This window comes from Macaca thibetana, chromosome 11, assembly GCF_024542745.1.
Source record: "Macaca thibetana thibetana isolate TM-01 chromosome 11, ASM2454274v1, whole genome shotgun sequence".
Lineage (NCBI taxonomy): Eukaryota > Metazoa > Chordata > Mammalia > Primates > Cercopithecidae > Macaca > Macaca thibetana.
Window position 1 is genome coordinate 62,106,572 of NC_065588.1, and position 17,818 is coordinate 62,124,389.

At 41.0% G+C, this 17,818-nt stretch overlaps 1 protein-coding gene across 3 annotated transcripts in view; it reads left to right on the top strand.

Moving 5' to 3' along the window:
• The window catches only part of HMGA2 (high mobility group AT-hook 2), a 137,625-nt gene that overhangs the window by 87,215 nt on the left and 32,592 nt on the right, over positions 1 to 17,818 (top strand). Inside the window, exon 4 of one of the 3 annotated variants that reach the window (XM_050746609.1) lies at positions 1,614 to 2,085. The exons of the other annotated variants lie outside the window; for them this stretch is intronic. Within the exon in view, the coding sequence (XP_050602566.1) occupies positions 1,614 to 1,720 (107 nt within the window). The 3' untranslated portion in view covers positions 1,721 to 2,085. Of the gene's footprint in view, positions 1 to 1,613; positions 2,086 to 17,818 lie in introns of those variants that run through there. 3 annotated transcript variants of the gene reach the window in all.

The window sequence follows — 17,818 nt, forward strand, 5'->3', positions numbered from 1 at the left end:
CTGGATGAGTCCCTCTTCGTCTCTGGCCCACAGTTTTCACAAGTCTAAACTGTGGATTGTCATAGGATGATCATGCCGAATGGGGCATTTTAGTTTCCAAAATGAGAACATTATTCATCTATATAAATATAAAGTTAAAAAAGAAGCTGTTTTAGGGATGGCAAAAACTCTCAAAGCAGTCCTTTAGCACTTCTATGTCCTGCTCTGAGGCAGGACCACTCTTAAATTCTTCCATTCAGATAAAAAATCTATATTGTTTGAAAATACCTTCAGAGGAGATGTGGTAGGAATTTACTCCACAAGCACAGTTACACTAGACATTATTTATTAATTACTTATAATCATGAGTCTCTTGTTTTCTGTATAGTTCTCCATCCAACAGTTCTTCAGTTCCACCATTCCTTCTGCCGTTTTGTGCTATTTTTTCCTTCTGCCATTTTGTACCATTCTGTGGCCGTTTGCCTCTCCTTCCTTTTTTCTGGTCAACTCCTTCAGTGGTCTTCCCCATTTTAAACAAACTTCACTGCCCCGCTCTTCTCCGGGGTCAGTCATCTTGACTTCTGCACAGGAAGAAGATTCCACAGTCTTCCTCAGCCACTGAGTCAAATAAGTGCAATCTTTCTGGTAAGGAAACTTGCTGTCTTGTTGCAGTTGAAGCCCATTTCCTATTCTTACTTCTTCAGAGCCCGTTTCAAAACAGCTGGTTACCATCCTTTAGGTTAGTCCTTCCTAGACAGTACTTCAAAAACATTATATCACTTTTCAGTCTTTTTTGTCAAGCATGAGTTATAGAACTTCCTTTAACTTTTTCTCATAAGGCGTATTATTCAGCCTTTTAATAAGCAGCAGGGTGTAATTGAAAGAATATGGGCTTTGTAGTTAGACCTAGGTTTGAATCTGGGCTGTGTTACTCACTAGCTGTTTGACCTCACTCAGAGCTCATGACTTCTGAACATAAGTTCCCTCATCTGTCAGGTGGGGTTCATGGGACCTGTCTCACAGGGTCCTCATCACAGCTGATGTGTGTGGTGTTCCTGATGTGTCATCAGTGCTCTAAAAAGTGTTGGTTACCCTTTCTCTTCCCTTTTGTTGTACTCTCCTCTACATCAGGTCACTATTTCCTGGCACTTATGGAGCCTAGGATTGAACACAATGTTGAGAATTTGAAATAATTATCTTTATTCATCCCCCCGCAACATGCTTTTTAAAAAATGTCTTGGTTTGTTTGTTGTTGTTATTGTTGTTTTTTGAGACGGAGTCTTGTTTTCCTTGCCCAGGCTGGAGTGCAGTGGCGCAGTCTCAGCTCATTGCAACCTCTGCCTCCCAGGTTCAAGCAATTCTCCTGCCTCAGGCTCCTGAATAGCTGGGATTACAGGCACCCGCCACCACACCCTGCTAATTTTTGTATTTTTAGTAGAGATGGGGTTTCACCTTGTTGGCCAGGGTGGTCTCGAACTCCTGACCTCAGGTGAGCCACCCACCTTGGCCTCCTGTATGCTGGGAATACAGACGTGAGCCATCGCGCCTGGTCTAAAAAATGTCTATTAGTGTTTCATCACTAGATCTGTTCTGAGGTATTCATGCCATATGCCCCACCCTGATGTCGTATCCACGGGACAATCTACTACCAAGAACCAGCTCCAAGAAGAAAACATCTCTGGGAAACAGTATCAAAAGGAGTCATTTAATTGTCATTGGAGGAGTCCAGGATAGCTCTTGATCTTATTTTCACCTTGAGGAACTGTCTGTTACATCTATGAACCTTGTGTGTGTGGCTTTCTTCATATAGAAGCTGATCGGGTGTCCTTCAGATCATTTCAAAACACTGGATTATTCTTTCTTAGGTTTCCAACTGAAGTCCGCATCCCAAGATGCAGTTTCACTGCCATGCCATACGGCACCCTTGTGCAAATTTGAAAAAGGTACTCACTCTAGGCACATGCAGAGCCGTGCCTCGGGGGACAGCTTAGAGAGTAGAGGGTGGGCTGAACTCCAGTCACTCTTGTACAGGGATCCACCTTTTTGCAGAAATCACAGTGTGGCTCTGGTGTGGTTTGATTTCACAAAACAGATACTTAAAAAGTATTCACTGTCTCTGTCTCTTCAGTGCCATGTAATATCACATGACCTTCCTTTCTCATTCCATTGGTCTTTCCTGTACCTTTTATCTTCTGTGCAGTTTGTCAGTAACATTTCATTCCCAGCTTCAGATGGGCTGCCATGACTCCTACCAGTTCCAGCTATTTCTATGGATGCACCTTTGAATGCCTGTCTTGACTTATACTTTTGTGTGTGTGTGTGTGGAATTACTCTTTGGGTTTAAATTTTGGGCATTTGGGTATTAACCCAAATAGATTTTGCTAAAAATTTCATTCTATTAACAGATTCTTAGTAATAGCAAATTGGCAAAATCTAGATAGTTAATTCATATTAACTTTACTTCCCCGTCTTCTCTACCACACCTCTAGAGATGACTTAACTGAGCATCTAAATGACCTAACCCAGGGTGTTGGAGGGAAAGGGGGAATGGGTGACCATCAGTCTTAGATAATCTACACACTAATAACCTTCAAAGGAGGTGAGAGTCCAGTCGTTCTAAGAGGAATACTGTGCTGTCATCCTTGCCAGAAAAGAAGATCCTTTTATAGTAGGCCCACAACTTTGGACAAGTCCCCCATAGAACAGGAAGGGAGTACAGTGGACCATTACATTTTCCAGGGCTCGGCCAAATTGATTCTGGTGGTCAATGAAGCTGCAAGTCTCAGGAAGCTGGTCCCATGTTCAGTAACTGATAGGTATTCTTACATTCATCTCAAGGAGGTAGAAGAATACTTTAATATAAAAAAAATGTGTAAAAAGGGATGAAGATTAAGAAGTGGAAAACTTGAAGTTAAGCCAGAGGCAAAATTTCCTGACAGCATGATGTACTGGACTGCAGATAGGTCTTCTGATGGATATGCTTGCAATTCCATTGTTAAATTAATCTTGTCTGCATTTTTCCGCATTTATTTCTAATGTGTCTGCTAGGCCGGTACCTCCCTGGGAACATAATATAAAAACAACTATTAAGTAAATAGAAAAGCTTAAACAATACGCATATAACTCCAGCTTGAAGCATTTTTTTAATGCTCTATAAATCACTAGAAAACACGTTACAGGAGCTATTCCTGATCGGTCTTAGGATGTGCAGGATACCCTAAGAAGGTTTTCCTGTTTATTACTTTTTTGAGTGTATGAATTTATGATTTTTGTCTTTGAGATAGTTAATATCCAGAAGAGTTCTTTGGCTATGGAAATAGCCTTGAAGGCTTGGGTCTGGGAAAATAATAGAGAGAAAGAGTTAGTAGGGCTTAGTAGAAGAATTGAGGGAAGGATGCAGGGAAAAGGGGACAACAGATAGAAAGAGGAAGCTGGTGAAGGCAGACCTTGGCAGCTGGGGCAGCGGCACTTGGGCCGCTCACGGTGAGGTAGCCCGCAGAGGTGCCTTTGGGCGGAGAGAGAATAAAATCTGGTTTTGACATGTTTATTTTAGATGGCAATGAAATGTCTAGCCTATATGTTTTGTAGACATTGAGAAATAAGGGACTGAAAAGAGGAAGAGGGGTCAGGGCTGGAGATGGGAATCTGGGGCTCATCTGAGTATAGGTGGTAATTGAATCCTTATGGCTGCACTAAGGGAATAAGTAGAGAAGGAAAAGATGAGCTAGGAACCCCTGGCTGAGCCCTGGGGGCACTAAGTGGTAACGCATGGAGGGAGGGGGAGAAGTTAAAAGAAGGAAGAAAAAGCAGACAGAAATATCTGAGGAGTCCCAGGGCCTAAGGTCCCTGCCACTGAGGCCGTGAGAATGTTGAGAAGGCAACACAGATCCCTGGAACGGGGGAGTCGCTAAGAAGTTCAGTAAGAAGCCATGGTGTTTGACAGCTTCCATAAAAGCAAATGACAAAAGCTAGGACTGCAGAGAGGTGAAACCAAGGCCGAATCTGGGTCTGGTCTGGATAGTTTCCTCCATGCTCTCTAGTACAGAGCTTTATAAGATAGTGTTGGTTTAACGAATGAGGGAGGGAATGAGTGAATGAATGAATCAAGCAAGTAAGCAGATATAGAAACATGGGCATTTTCATAAAGCAGAGTACTCAGCAGTGCCTGTGAGCATCACTGACAGGCCAAACACATAAAACAGGCAGAAGGGAGAAAAGGAATTGAGAAAAAGAAGGACAAGGAAGAGACGGAAGGGGGAAGGAAAGAGCAGTAAGGACTGAAGAAGGCCGGGGTTTCCTGGAGTGTGCAATTATGGAGCCCTAGATCTGTGGGTTTGGCCCTTACTTTGTTCATATCTCTAGTTGTTTCTTTGACATTCATCTTGTCTCTGTGATGAAACTTTAAGTTTCTTAGCAAAGACAAGAACTACTATTGTGTATCTCTTTAGTAACTAATACAATTCTACAAGCATTTACTTTATACTTGATAACAGGTAGAGAGAAAGAAAGCACGTTTTCAGTAATTTCTAAAAAATGAAGAATTATCTAGAAATTTAGTCAGTTAAAACATCCAGTTTTGATAAGTCAAACTAAAACATCCATTCTTCACTCAGAAGAGGCTTTTAAACTTGGATTTTCTAAGTAATTTACTCAAACCCCTGTCTCGTCTCTCAAAGACCCTCTTGTGAAATGCCCTTGTGAAGTGCTTGTGAAATGGCCTTCTGACTTAGCTCCACAAAATGTCCTTCCTAATCTTAGCAAAATGAAGAAATGGGTCGAAATGATTTGAAATATGCTTCTCTGTCTCTTCCTTCACCTCTTTTTGGTTCCATTTTCGTAAGAGTACCTGTCAGCATTTGCAGATGAATTAAAGGCAGTGTCGTTCTGGAGGGAAATCACATGTTCCTTTGATTTTGTGATGGAAGGACTTATAAAGAGAAGTGGAGCTTGGTTAGAAAGGAGAAATGTGCACATGGGAAACGGAAGCAGGGCTGGTGAGAAAACTTGGTGGTGGCGTTTAATTAATTTTGATACTGGAAAATAGTTCTGTAGTTAATTTGTAAGATTTTTTATGCTGAATGCTTGGAAAATTTCGACTTTTTTATTTTCAACCACTTTGTATGCAGTGATGACATAAATAAGAAAAATGGCACTTGAAAACATCAAAAATGTAATTTTCACCTTCTTATGCTTTAAAAACACCTAAATGCACTTCTCTCAAACTTTTAAGAGAAGAAACAAAACTCAGATTTTGGTAAAGATCAAGATGAATGGTGTTGACAAATTTCAGGAGGCTGGAGACTCTGAAAATAGTCTTATGGATGACATCTGTATATAACTTTAAAATGCTCTACCACAGATGCTCCTATAAGGGCAACAGAGAAATAGCTGGAAAAGGTAACAATGTTACTTATTTTATTAAATATGTAAGAATTGTTTGCATCCATTTCCTGGCAGTATTTCCTGTTTTTAGGAGTGAGATCAATGATGTTGTAGAGCTGGAGATACCACTGGGCTGACTGCAATTTTCAAAGCACCTTGAGATGTAAAAAAAATGTTTCTGCAGGAGGGAAGGGGTACAGTTCTGATAAATCTCTCAGCAGGATGAAAAAGAAAAGGGTCTAGACAGTCTTGTTTCATCTGATAGAATTTTCCCACAGAAGATGGGCAAACCTCAGATAAGAACATTTATCAGACCTCACACATTTTACAGCCACATCCCTTTGGGAACATTACACAGCATAGACTTGCTAAGTCCTGAAAATGGAAGACAGAAAGCACTATAAAAAATATGGACTGGCGCCCTGAGAAACCAGTCTTTATTACTCAACCTAACATATACATTAGGCATTTTGGAGTACTTGTTAAATGATACATAAGACCATATCACTAATGAAAATACAGCAGTAGTCCATGAGCTCTTGGCTCAAAAGAAAGCAAAAGTAAATTAAGCAAAATATCTAATTTTTAAAAAAATGGTAGTGGTCCCATTGGAAAACCAAATATATGCTGACCCACTTTTCCTATTCTGCTCTTGTCTGATTTTCATAACAATGGGTGAATGCAGAGGAGCCTTGAGCAGGATTGCAGAAAGCAGGTACCTATAGTCCATTAATCCCAAACTTCGGAAGCAAGAGCAAGTAAGCTGGCAACCTAGGAGATGCTTTAGTAGTAAGGGCAGGTGTTTCCAGGGCAGATTTTTGCCAATGAAATAAGAATTTAAGCAAAATGTTAAATTCATTTAATGTTATTTCAAAGGCTAATCTAATAATTCTTAAACATCTATGTAAATCTTCCATTTTCTCAACTCTGGAAGACAGATAAAGAGAACCACGTGGGAAGATATAGCATGTTCTATTACTCGCCATTAAATTGATAAGAATTACAATGTCTGTGAATTCATCAATACCACTGAAAGACATGCAGTGGAATCAAATAGGTGGCAGAATAGGTATATGAATAGCATAATAGAACAAATCTTTCACCAGACAGTGTTCAGATTTGCTGTTTATTTGTGGCTTATTTAATATTATCCTGCTTTTCCTCAATCCACAAAGGATTCAAAGCGTCTTACAAAGAGCACCATGGGCCTCAGGCAACCAGCTTTTAATGACCAAAAATGAACTCTTAAGTCCATGACATTTAGTAATTTGTCACTTTTCTTGGGCACAAAGTTGAATTCTGGCTCCAGGAAGCTGATGTTTGGGAGAAAATCATTTAGTTGTGGATGAAGTGAGCCAACACATAGCCAGTAGTACCAATGTGACTTGTTTGTTTGTTTCCTAATTTGAGTTTACATAATAACTCTCTTAAAGAAACAAAACCATTTTTTAGTGATGGGGGAGTTCTTTGTGAAAATAGCCATGAAGTGAGAGATGAGTCCCGGGTAGAAGCTGGAAAGGGAGTTAACTTGCGGTATGAGGATGTGCATAGGAAACGCTTGCCTCTAGATAGTAATACAGTTTCAGGAGAAACTCCAAACCTGAGTGAACTGTTTCCTGGATTCTCAAGTTTAGAGACTGTGAATCTGGGGACTTGCCAAGTCCTCAAAAACATCAAGGGCCTACTAAAATATAATAGAAAATCTAGAAAAAAGATAAAAAGACAAGGAACATGTAGATTTGTTTAGAATATGCACTTTAAATGCAATTCTCCTATTACCAATTGATATGGTTTGCCTGTGTCCCCACCCAAATGTCAACTCGAATTGTATCTCCCAGAATTCCCATGTGTTGTGAGAGGGACTCGAGGGGAGGTAATTGAATCATGGGGGCCAGTCTTTCCTGTGCTATTCTCATGATAGTGAATAAGTCTCACAAGAGCTGATGGGTTTATCAGGGGTTTCCACTTTCGCTTCTTCCTCATTTTCTCTTGCTACTGCCATGTAAGAAGTGCCTTTCGCCTCCCGCCATGATTCTGAGGCCTCCCCAGCCATGTGGAACTGAAAGTCTAATTAAACCTCTTTTTCTTCCCAGTCTCGGGTATGTCCTTATCAGCAGCATGAAAAGAGACTAATACAGTAAATTGGTACCAGCAGAGTGGGGCATTCTTGAAAAGATACTTGAAAATGTGGAAGCGACTTTGGAACTGGGCAACAGGCAGAAACTGGAACAGTTTGAAGGGCTCACAAGAAGACAGAAAATGTGGGAATGTTTGGAACTTCCTAGAGACTTGTTGAATAGCTTTGCCCAAAGTGCTGATAGTGATATGGACAATAAAATCCAGGTTGAGGTGGTCTTAGATGGAGATGAGGACCTTGTTGGGAACTGGAGCAAAGGTGACTTTTGTTATATTTAAGCAAAGAGACTGGTGGCATTTTGCTACTGCCCTAGAGAATTGTGGAACTTTGAACTTGAGAGGGATGATTTAGAGTATCTGGCAGAAGAAATTTCTAAGCAGCAAAGCATTCAAGAGTTGACTGGGGTACTGTTAAAGGCATTCAGCTTTATAAGGGAAGCAGAGCATAAAAGTTTGGAAGATTTGCAACCTGACTATGCGATAGAAAAGAAAAATCTCTGGCCGGGCGCGGTGGCTCAAGCCTGTAATCCCAGCACTTTGGGAGGCCGAGGCGGGTGGATCATGAGGTCAGGAGATCGAGACTATCCTGGCTAACATGGTGAAACCCCGTCTCTACTAAAAATACAAAAAAAAAAAAACTAGCCGGGCGTGGTGGCGGGTGCCTGTAGTCTCAGCTACTTGGGAGGCTGAGGCGGGAGAATGGCGTGAACCCGGGAGGCGGAGCTTGCAGTGAGCCGAGATCACGCCACTGCACTCCAGCCTGGGAGACACAGCGAGACTCCGTCTCAAAAAAAAAAAAAAAAAAAAAAAAAAGAAAAGAAAAATCTCATTTTCTGAGGAGAAATTCAAGCCAGCTGCAGAAATTTGCATAAGTAGCAAGGAGCCTAATGTAAATCCCCAAGACCATGGGGAAAATGTCTCCAGGCCATGTCAAAGACCTTCACAGCAGCCCCTCCCTCCCATCACAGGCCTGGAGGTCCAGGAGGAAAAAGTGGTTTTGTGGGCCAGGCCCAGGGTCCCCATGCTATGTGCAGCCTAGGGACTTGGTGCCCTGTGTCCCAGCAGCTCTAGCTGTGGCTGCAAGGAACCAATGTACAGCTTAGGCTGTGGCTTTGGAGAGTGGAAGCCCCAAGCCTTGGCAGCTTCCATGTGGTGTTGAACCTGTGGGTGCACAGAAGTCAAGAATTGAGGTTTGCCAACCTCCACCTAAATTTCAGAAGATGTATGAAAATGCCTGGATGCCCAGGCAGAAGTTTGCTGCAGGGAAGGGCTCTCATGAAGAACCTCTGGTAGGGCCATGGGGAAGGGAAATGTGGGGTCAGAGCCCCCACACAGAGTCCCTACTGGGCCACTGCCTAGTGAAGCTGTGCAAAGAGGGCCACCATCCCCCAGACCCCAGAATGGTAGATCCACTGACAGCTTCCACCACGTGTCTGGAAAAGCCACAGACACTCAACACCAGCCCATAAAAGCAGCCGGGAGGGAGGCTGTACCCAGCAAAGCCACAGGGGTGGAGCTGCCTAAGACCATGGGAACCAATCTCTTACATCAGTATGACCTGGATGTGAGACCTGGAGTCAAAGGAGATCATTTTGGAGCTTTAAAGTGTGACTGCCCCACTGGATTTCGGACTTCCATGGGCCCTGTAACTCCTTTATTTTGGCCAATTTCTCCCATTTGGAATGGCTGTATTTACCCAATACCTGTACCCCCATTGTATCTAGGAAGTAACTAGCTCACTTTTGATTTTACAGGCTCATACATGGAAGGGACTTGCCTTGTCTCAGATTAGACTTTGGACTGTGAACTTTTGGGTTAATGCTGAAATGAGTTAAGACTTTGGGGGACTGTTGGGAAAGCATGATTGGTTCTGAAATGTGTGGATATGAGATTTAGAAGGGCCAGGGGAGGAATGATATGGTTTGGCTGTGTCCCCATCCAATGTCAGCTCGAATTGTAGCTCCTAGAATTCCCATGTGTTGTGGAGGGACCCAGGGGAGATAATTGAATCACAGGGGCTGGTCTTTCCTGTGCTATTCTCGTGATAGTGAATAAGTCTCATGAGATCCCATAGGTTTATCAGGAGTTCTCACTTTTGCCTCTTCCTCATTTTCTCTTGCTGCCACCATGTAAGAAGTGCCTTTCGCCTACCACCATGATTCTGAGGCCTCCCCAGCCATGTGGAACTATAAATCCAACTAAACCTTTTTCTTCCCAGTCTTGGGTATGTCTTTATCAGCAGCATGAAAATGGAATAATACGCCAACCTTAGGAAACTTCATTGCATGACCATTTCCCTAGTTTCTTCAATTGGAAACGAGGGGAAGCTGCTCATCCCCATCAATTGTTGTGCCCAAAGAAGGGCAGCATGGGCCTTCTGCTAATTTAGTTGGTAAACTTGGGTCCAATCAAGTAAAAAAAGAAGAAAAATAAATCCCTATGGCCATTCTTAAAGAAGACCCCTCAGGAAATAAAAGAACAAGGTTCTGGGTCCTTTCCCACTCCCAAAGCAGAGCAGCTCCATTTTTATGATTTATATAAAGTGATGTTCTAAAGACTGGAGGTTAGGGGAGAGAATGAGGAAGAGGAATGTTTCTTTGATGAAGGAACACTCAACACCCACTAGGGGCTTCCCTGTGTTACATTCAGACCACTGTCAGTTCCTGGACTTTCAGGGAATAAGTGATACAGTAGTGGGCTCCCCTTGCCAGCTACAGCACTGGACCAGTCCAACAAAATATATTCTGAGGCTGAAGATTAAAAAACTTAGTGAATAACTGAAACTCCTGTAGGCTCCTGTACCCTGTGGGAACCTAGAAGAGTATGGTAGGACAGCAACATAAGGGCTATGTTCTGGCTTCAAATGGGAGCTCTAGAGCTCTGATGGGAGATGCCAGACTTTATCACCCTTAAGAAAGTCATCCTCACTGGGTGCAGTGGCTCACGCCTGTAATCCCAGCACTTTGGGAGGCAGAGGCAAGTGGATCACCTGAGGTCAGGAGTTCGAGACCAGCCTGACTGACATGGAGAAACCCCATCTCCACTAAAAAATACAAAATTAGCCTGGTGTGGTGGCACCTGCCTGTAATCCCTGCTACTCAGGAGGCTGAGGCAGGAGAATTGCTTGAACCTGGGGGGCGGAGGTTGCAGTGAGCCAAGATTGTGCCATTGCACTCCAGCCTGGGCAATAAGAACAAAACTCCATCTCAAACAAACAAACAAAAAAACAGGAAAGTCATTCTCTGACCCCACCCCCAGCCCACCTTAGGAAGGATACCGTTTAATAGTAACTTAAATTCCTCTTAGGGTAGGGAAGGTCCATCTTGTCTTGGCTTATTCAGGGCAGTGGAAGCCTTACCCACTTCCCACTCTTCTTCATGTTATTGAAGCCCAGTTAAAATGAACCAACGTAAATTAGAATATAAAATTATTTTAATATTTCTTCATCTGACTTGCTTCTAATCCCATTGTTCTTTTTGCTGTATCTGAAGATAGTCCCAACTTCTCAAATATGTTATAAATTTCTGGGCTGTAAAATGAGTATGGATGAGGGACTCAAATTTTGTAAATGCTATGGGGTAACAAATCACCAACTGTCTTCTGCCTCTGTGTTGCCTCAGCTTACCACAAAACCCCCCTACGCACATACACACACACACACACACACACACACACACACACACACACATCCCTGAAGTCACTCTAAATATCAGTAATTATGAAGTTGACCAGGCGCGGTGGCTCACACCTGTAATCCCAGCACTTTGGGAGACTGAGGCGGGCAGATAGCTTGAGGTCAAGAGATCGAGACCATCCTGGCCAACATGGTGAAACCCGTCTCTACTAAAAATACAAAAATTAGCCGGGCGTTGTGGCACATGCCTGTAGTCCCAGCTACTCAGGAGGCTGAGGCAGGAGAATCACTTGAACGCAGAAGGCGGAGGTTGCAGTGAGCTGAGATCCTGCCACTGCACTCCAGCCTGGCGACAGAGCAAGACTCTGTCTACAAAAAAACGAAAAAAAATTTAATTTTGAAGTCTCTGGCAACTTCCTGAGGCCTTCCAACTCTCTCCCAGCCTTTCAGAACAGGCCTTCCTATATTCTTCCATCCCTCTGCTGCCATTCTGTCATATTTCTAGAGTGGGGCTGGCAATAAAGCTATCAGAGAAGAGAGAAACCATATGTTCTGAGGTAAAATTTAACAGAATAAAGAAAGAATGCCATTAATTTCCAGCCCTTGAAAATGCCCAGAAGCTTCCAAACAGACCTTCCTTAAAAGTTTCCATCTACTGTCTTTTATTAAACCCTGGTATTCCTCAAATGTGAAATTCCAATCTGAATTGTTAAAATATTTTTACAAATAAAAAAAACTCTATTAATTTTGAGTAGCTCAAAAGTATCTTTTCTACAATTTCTAAAGTAAATATGCTACATTTTAGATTATAAGCTTTTGCCACCAGGTGTGAGTCTAACTACTCTTTATATCTTTTGTTCGCTCAAGGTAAAACATGTCCCAAATTTGAAAAAAATTGACTTTGAACAATTTCTAATAAGCATTTCGGTGGTCCTGAGCAGGAGGACCTATTCTTCTAGTGTGTGAAGTAGCTAAGGAAAACATCTTAGGCATAGAACATTCATTTATATTTCCAAGACCTTAGCCTGACCAATTAACCTGACTTGCAACTTGGGCGTTTAATTAGGAGCAGTTTGGACACCAGAGTTCCAGTTCTGCTGTTGGTGCCATCTTTATCTTTGGGGAAGTGTTCTGCTTGCAGCCTATATTTTGTGGACATCGTTTCCTGTATATCTTTGTGTCTAAACTTCAAACATAGTAGGCATTCGGAAATTGCTCCCGGAACTGAATGAAATGCAAGGTTAATTCATGGTTGTACATGACCAGAGTTGGAGTAAAAAATGAAATAACGTGAAAAGCATTATCAATTACTCAGGTGAAGTCATGTCAGGCAATCATTAAGTTTTCGATGATCTTGCAGATGTTTGAATGAGAATCCGGATCTTGGGGCATTTTCAGTTGTGTGCACTGACATGTGAATGTGTGTGTGCCCTCACATAAGTTCTTACATAGCAGAAGGAAGGAAGTTGTGAAAGGGGAGAAAATAGAGCTATTGACTGCAGAGCCATAAAGCTGTTTTTAGAATGACTGCTTCTGTTGTATTGGGGAACACTTCCTTTGAGAAGGGGTATATTATGCATCCTTTTTCCATTAAGTCTATTTTTGGAAGAAATTACAGAAGATAATATATCACCAGCTTCCAGGGATCTCTTATCAACATAGCCTCTGTTCTCATTACACACCTGCTTAGAGCAAAATAAATTATTCTGTCCTCAGGAATGCCAACCCCAGACAATCAAAATCTTCACTAAATCACTGTATTTATTAGGGAAGCTCTGATTTTTGAAAAGTGTTAACTCCGCCCCTAAAAGGAGTAAGTGAGATCTAACAACACTGGAGTCTTGTGGTTGAGCATTCAATCAGCTTCAACAGGGACAAAGTCTAGGAATTGTTTTCAAAACAGTGTGGGGCTTCGCTTCCTACTCAGGAGGAAGATTTATCTGCATTTGGCAATTACTCCAGTTACCTTGGAACAAGAAATTTACTTTTCAGTAGTTTTACAAATTAAGTGTCTAACTTGTCTCTATAGAATTAATGCCTTAGGAGGTGGGGAGACGGAGGCAGAGCAGAGGCTTTCCAGGCCAGTTCACAAGTTTGACATTTAAAGTGATAGTAGCAATTCTTTCTCTAACTCCAACAGTGTGAAGCTCTGCTTCCACCTAATTGCAGTTTGCATCCTGCAAGTATGTTGATTTAGACATTAAAACAACTTAAATGTTTAGCAGTAAAAAGTTGTTTAATCATTAAACCACTACCATTTTATTTTGCCCTTTAAACCTGCTTTCAATCAGCAGATGCTGATTTGGATACTGGTTTACAGTCTCATTAACCATGAAGATCACAAAGGAAAGGTTGTGGCAGCAGCGGGAAGCTCTGAAACACCCTCATTGTCACAGGAAACATTCAGTGAGACATTCAGCTGTCTCACAACACACGCGGCTCTGAGAGAGGTTTGGGTGACAGAAATGCCGCCTCTAATTCCAGAAGCAGCACCCTGTTCATTCCAGGAAAGGAAAGGAAAAGTGTTTTTCTGCGTGACCATGTTGATCACTGTTACCATGCAGTAATCAGGGGTCTTTTTGAGGCTTAAGTGTAATGGGAGGAGGATATATCATTGCAGACTCCTAGGTGAATGGCGTGGATGTTACTTTTTTGCAAAGCGAGGAGGAGTTGCAGTGTTTCATGGCCTTCTTTCAACACATGGGAGTTTTATCACTCATTTTAAAAGCCCAACTTAACACCATTTTCAAACTGAGTTCCAGTCCTGGATTGTTTTTCTACAAAATGGCCCCTTTCCCCTCAGAGTGGGATGGCCATGGGTGCCCATTAATTGCTACACTTGTAGGAACTGAATTTATTCCCTTCATAGTAGAAAAACCAAGCTTATTTTCTGAAACTTAATCCTGTGAGCTACCATCCACGGCCACACCAGGCTCCAGGAAGGGATCACGACTTTCCGAAGAGATGAATTGCTGCTTTAACAAAGGCTACATGTGCCTTTTGATTCCATATTCTGCCTCTGCTAGATGTTTGGTTTTGCTGCCAAATATAAAAACCACACTGGAAAAGACAGTTCTTCACTTTTAAGTGGCTGTGTGATAGAAAATTGGTAATTAGTTCAGTTTTGAGGAAGATAGGGACAAACTGTTCTTTACGTTTTATAAAATCGCAAATTGTGACAGTGATCTCCCATTTGAGATGGAGAAATGGAAACCTAACGAGTTCCAGAGACTTGCCCAAGATCTTGTAGCTAATTATTAGAAGCAGGAAATGGGTTAGAAGCCAGAACCTTGACTTACAGCTAATTGTATTTTCAGCTATCCAAACGTCTTTACTGGATTAATACAAACTTCTCTTGTCCTCAGATAATACAAATATCCGTCCTCATGGAAAATAAAGGCTTATTGGTCTGTCTCTTTCTCTCTCTCTCTCTCTCTCTCTGTATCTGTGTGTGTGTGTATGTATTATATATGTGTATGTATATATAAAATATGTATGTATGTATATGCATATGTATTTCTGTCACCAAAAATGTGTGTGTGTATATATATGAATGTATGTGTATATGTGTATGTATATGTTATATATTTTATAAAGATACATATTCAGTCAAACATTGCTTAACGATAGGGGTTCATTCTGAGAAATGCATCTTTAGGCAATTTCATTGTTGTGTTAACATCAAAGAGAGTACTTACACAAACCTAGATAGTACAGCCTACTGCACGTCTAGGCTAAACAGTGTATCCCATTGCTCCTCGGTACAAACCTGTACAGCATGTCACTGTACTGAAACTGTACGCAATTGTAACACAATAGTAAGTATTTGTGTATCGAAACATATCTAAACATAGAAAAGGTATAGTATACAGCATAAAATATTTTAAAATGGTACACCTGTATAGGGCATTTACCATGGATGGAAGTTGCCGGACTGGAAGTTGTGGTTGCTCTGGGTGAGTCAGTGAGTGAGTGGTGAGTGAATATAGCAGCCTAGAACATTACTGTACACTATATAGACTTTATAAACACCGTACACTTGGGCTACACTAAATTTATAAAAATATATATTTCTTTCTTCAATAATAAATTAACCTTAGCTTACTGTAACTTTTTTACTTTATAAACTTTAAATTTTTTTAACTTTTTGACTCTGTAATAAAACTTCACTTAAAACACAAACACATTATGTAGCTGTACAAAAATACTTGTATTTATATCCTTATAAGCTTTTTTCTATTTTGAAAATTTTAATTTTTTTTAAATTTTCAAACTTTTTGGTCAACAACGAAGATATAGCACACACCGTGCCTAGGCACACATAGGGTGTGGATCATCAGAATGTCAGTAGGCAATAGGAATTAACTCCATTATGATCTTCTGGGACTATATGCAGTTCATCATTGAGTGAAACGTCATTATGTGGTGCATGGCCGTATTTATATCTGTATAAAGATTACACATATATAAAGGATACAAAGACAAAGAATGCATATATATTTATATATAGTATACTGTATATATGCATGTATGTATGTATGTATCTTACTTTGGGATTTCCATTTTTCTAATCTTCTTACCATTTTAAGAATTGGTCTATGCACAGCAAACTTTTAGAATCGCAATTAAAATATTCAGAGAAGTGGCCAAGTTTTTGTTTTTGTTTTTGTGTTTTGAGACAGAGTCTCGCTCTGTCACCCAGGCTGGAGTGCAGTGGCGCGATCTCGGCTCACGCAAGCTCTGTCTCCCGGGTTCACGCCATTCTCCTGCCTCAGCCTCCTGAGTAGCTGGGACTACAGGCGCCCACCACCACGCCTGGCTAATTTTTTGTGTTTTTTAGTAGAGACGGTGTTTCACCGTGTTAGCCAGGATGGTCTCGATCTCCTGACCTTGTGATTCACCCGTCTCGGTCTCCCAAAGTGCTGGGATTACAGGCGTGAGCCACTGCACCTGGCCCTGGCCAAGTTTTTGTATAGGTGTTTGGATACTGTGCACACAAGTTCTACATTTCTCTGTTCTCAAAACTCCTTCCTACATAAATACTGAGGACTGTTCTCTGGCCAAAGTCTGTCAAACCATCTCCCTGAGTAACAAGACTCTTGTGTTTTCCATGCTCTATAGTTCAGTGTTGCAGCCTTCCCATACTTGATTTTTAAAGCAGAGTTTTGTTTTGTTTGTTCATGGTGTGTTATGACTATAAAATTTAAATACCTTTCCTCTTTGAAGATAATCCTTATTTTAAACACTTGCTCTTGTTTTAAAATATTGAAAAAAAATTTATCGACTTGATATTTCTAGAGACCTATGTATATATGTATTAGATATTTATATACATACATATGTATATATGTAATATATATTATATATATTTTTTAGAAATCTGCAAATTTAATAAGGGAGTGTTCAGATTGCAGAAGACCTATCCTTAAATCCCGAATCCCAGAATTCTTAAGCTAGAAGGGCTCTTGAGAGGTGATCTCATCTATACAGAGATGTATATTTAAGGAGCTAATTTACACAAGTAGGTAGCAAAACCTTACACCAATTCTTCAAGCACATGAAGCACCTTACACCAAGCACTTTGGTGAATACCCATTTCTACTCAATTTTAAACTAAATTCAACTGAAAATATCTCATTTTAAAGAGGATATTCAGTTGACTCACTGGGGAAAAACAATTGGATAAACTGACTGTTTGCCCTTACCTGGATAAAATCACTGATGAGTTGAATGCATTTTTGTAATGTGTCAAGACACAGGTGGCTTTAACCGTCACACATATTAAGTATGGGATATGTGGCGAGGAATGGAGGTTTTTATATACAGCAGTAAGAACTGTAGAGGGGGAAAACCGTGAAAGATGGAAGACAATGAGAAGAAAGAGGACAGAGATGATACACTCAAGAAAAGCTGCCTATTTCAGAGTAGAATATATTGTAAGCCCCAGTATAGTTGAATGCTTACAAGAGGAGAAGCTTTCAGCAACTCCTTTGTTTCTTAATGTATATATTATATCTGAACAGAATGCTTCTTTCCTGTGAGCTGGACAGTAGGAAGTAATCTATCTTCAACCTTGTTTGGTGTGTAAATAAAACTTCAGAAAGGGTCTGTTGAACTTTGGACAGGCAAGCTCCATGAGCTCTCCCTCACTCTTTGAGGCAGGTTAAAGGGTAGGGCCATGACCACCACCTTCATCCTTCAGGGACTATTTACAAAAGATTGAAAAATGTGCCCAGGGCCTGTACCTGGCCCTCTGTGAAACTAGCCCAACTCAAGTGGGCTGGCAGGCAAGCCTGGCTTTCATGGGGACAGAAGAGAGAGTTTAGGGTGAGCTTGGCATCTTTCAACACATGTTTTTTGGCTTCTCCTACTGAATTTGTAATTTCCATGATATTTGGTGGGAAAATGGACACTGGCCTCTTTTTCCTTTTGTCTGCTGCTTTGCAGCTATTGGGATTCTGAGCCTTGGGATAATGAAGCAGGCTGTCATTTCCTACCCCCAAATAATGCAGTACAAAGTGGAAATGCAAATTTCCTGTGCAAGCTCTAAGTAGCAGGTGGTATTTCCTTAATATATTGTTTTTGACCTTTGGGGAAATTGGTATTATGAGCTTACTTTGGAAAATTAAAATAGCATCAAGGTCCTACATTTTCAATAAAACAATCAATATCTTAAATTTTAAAAAT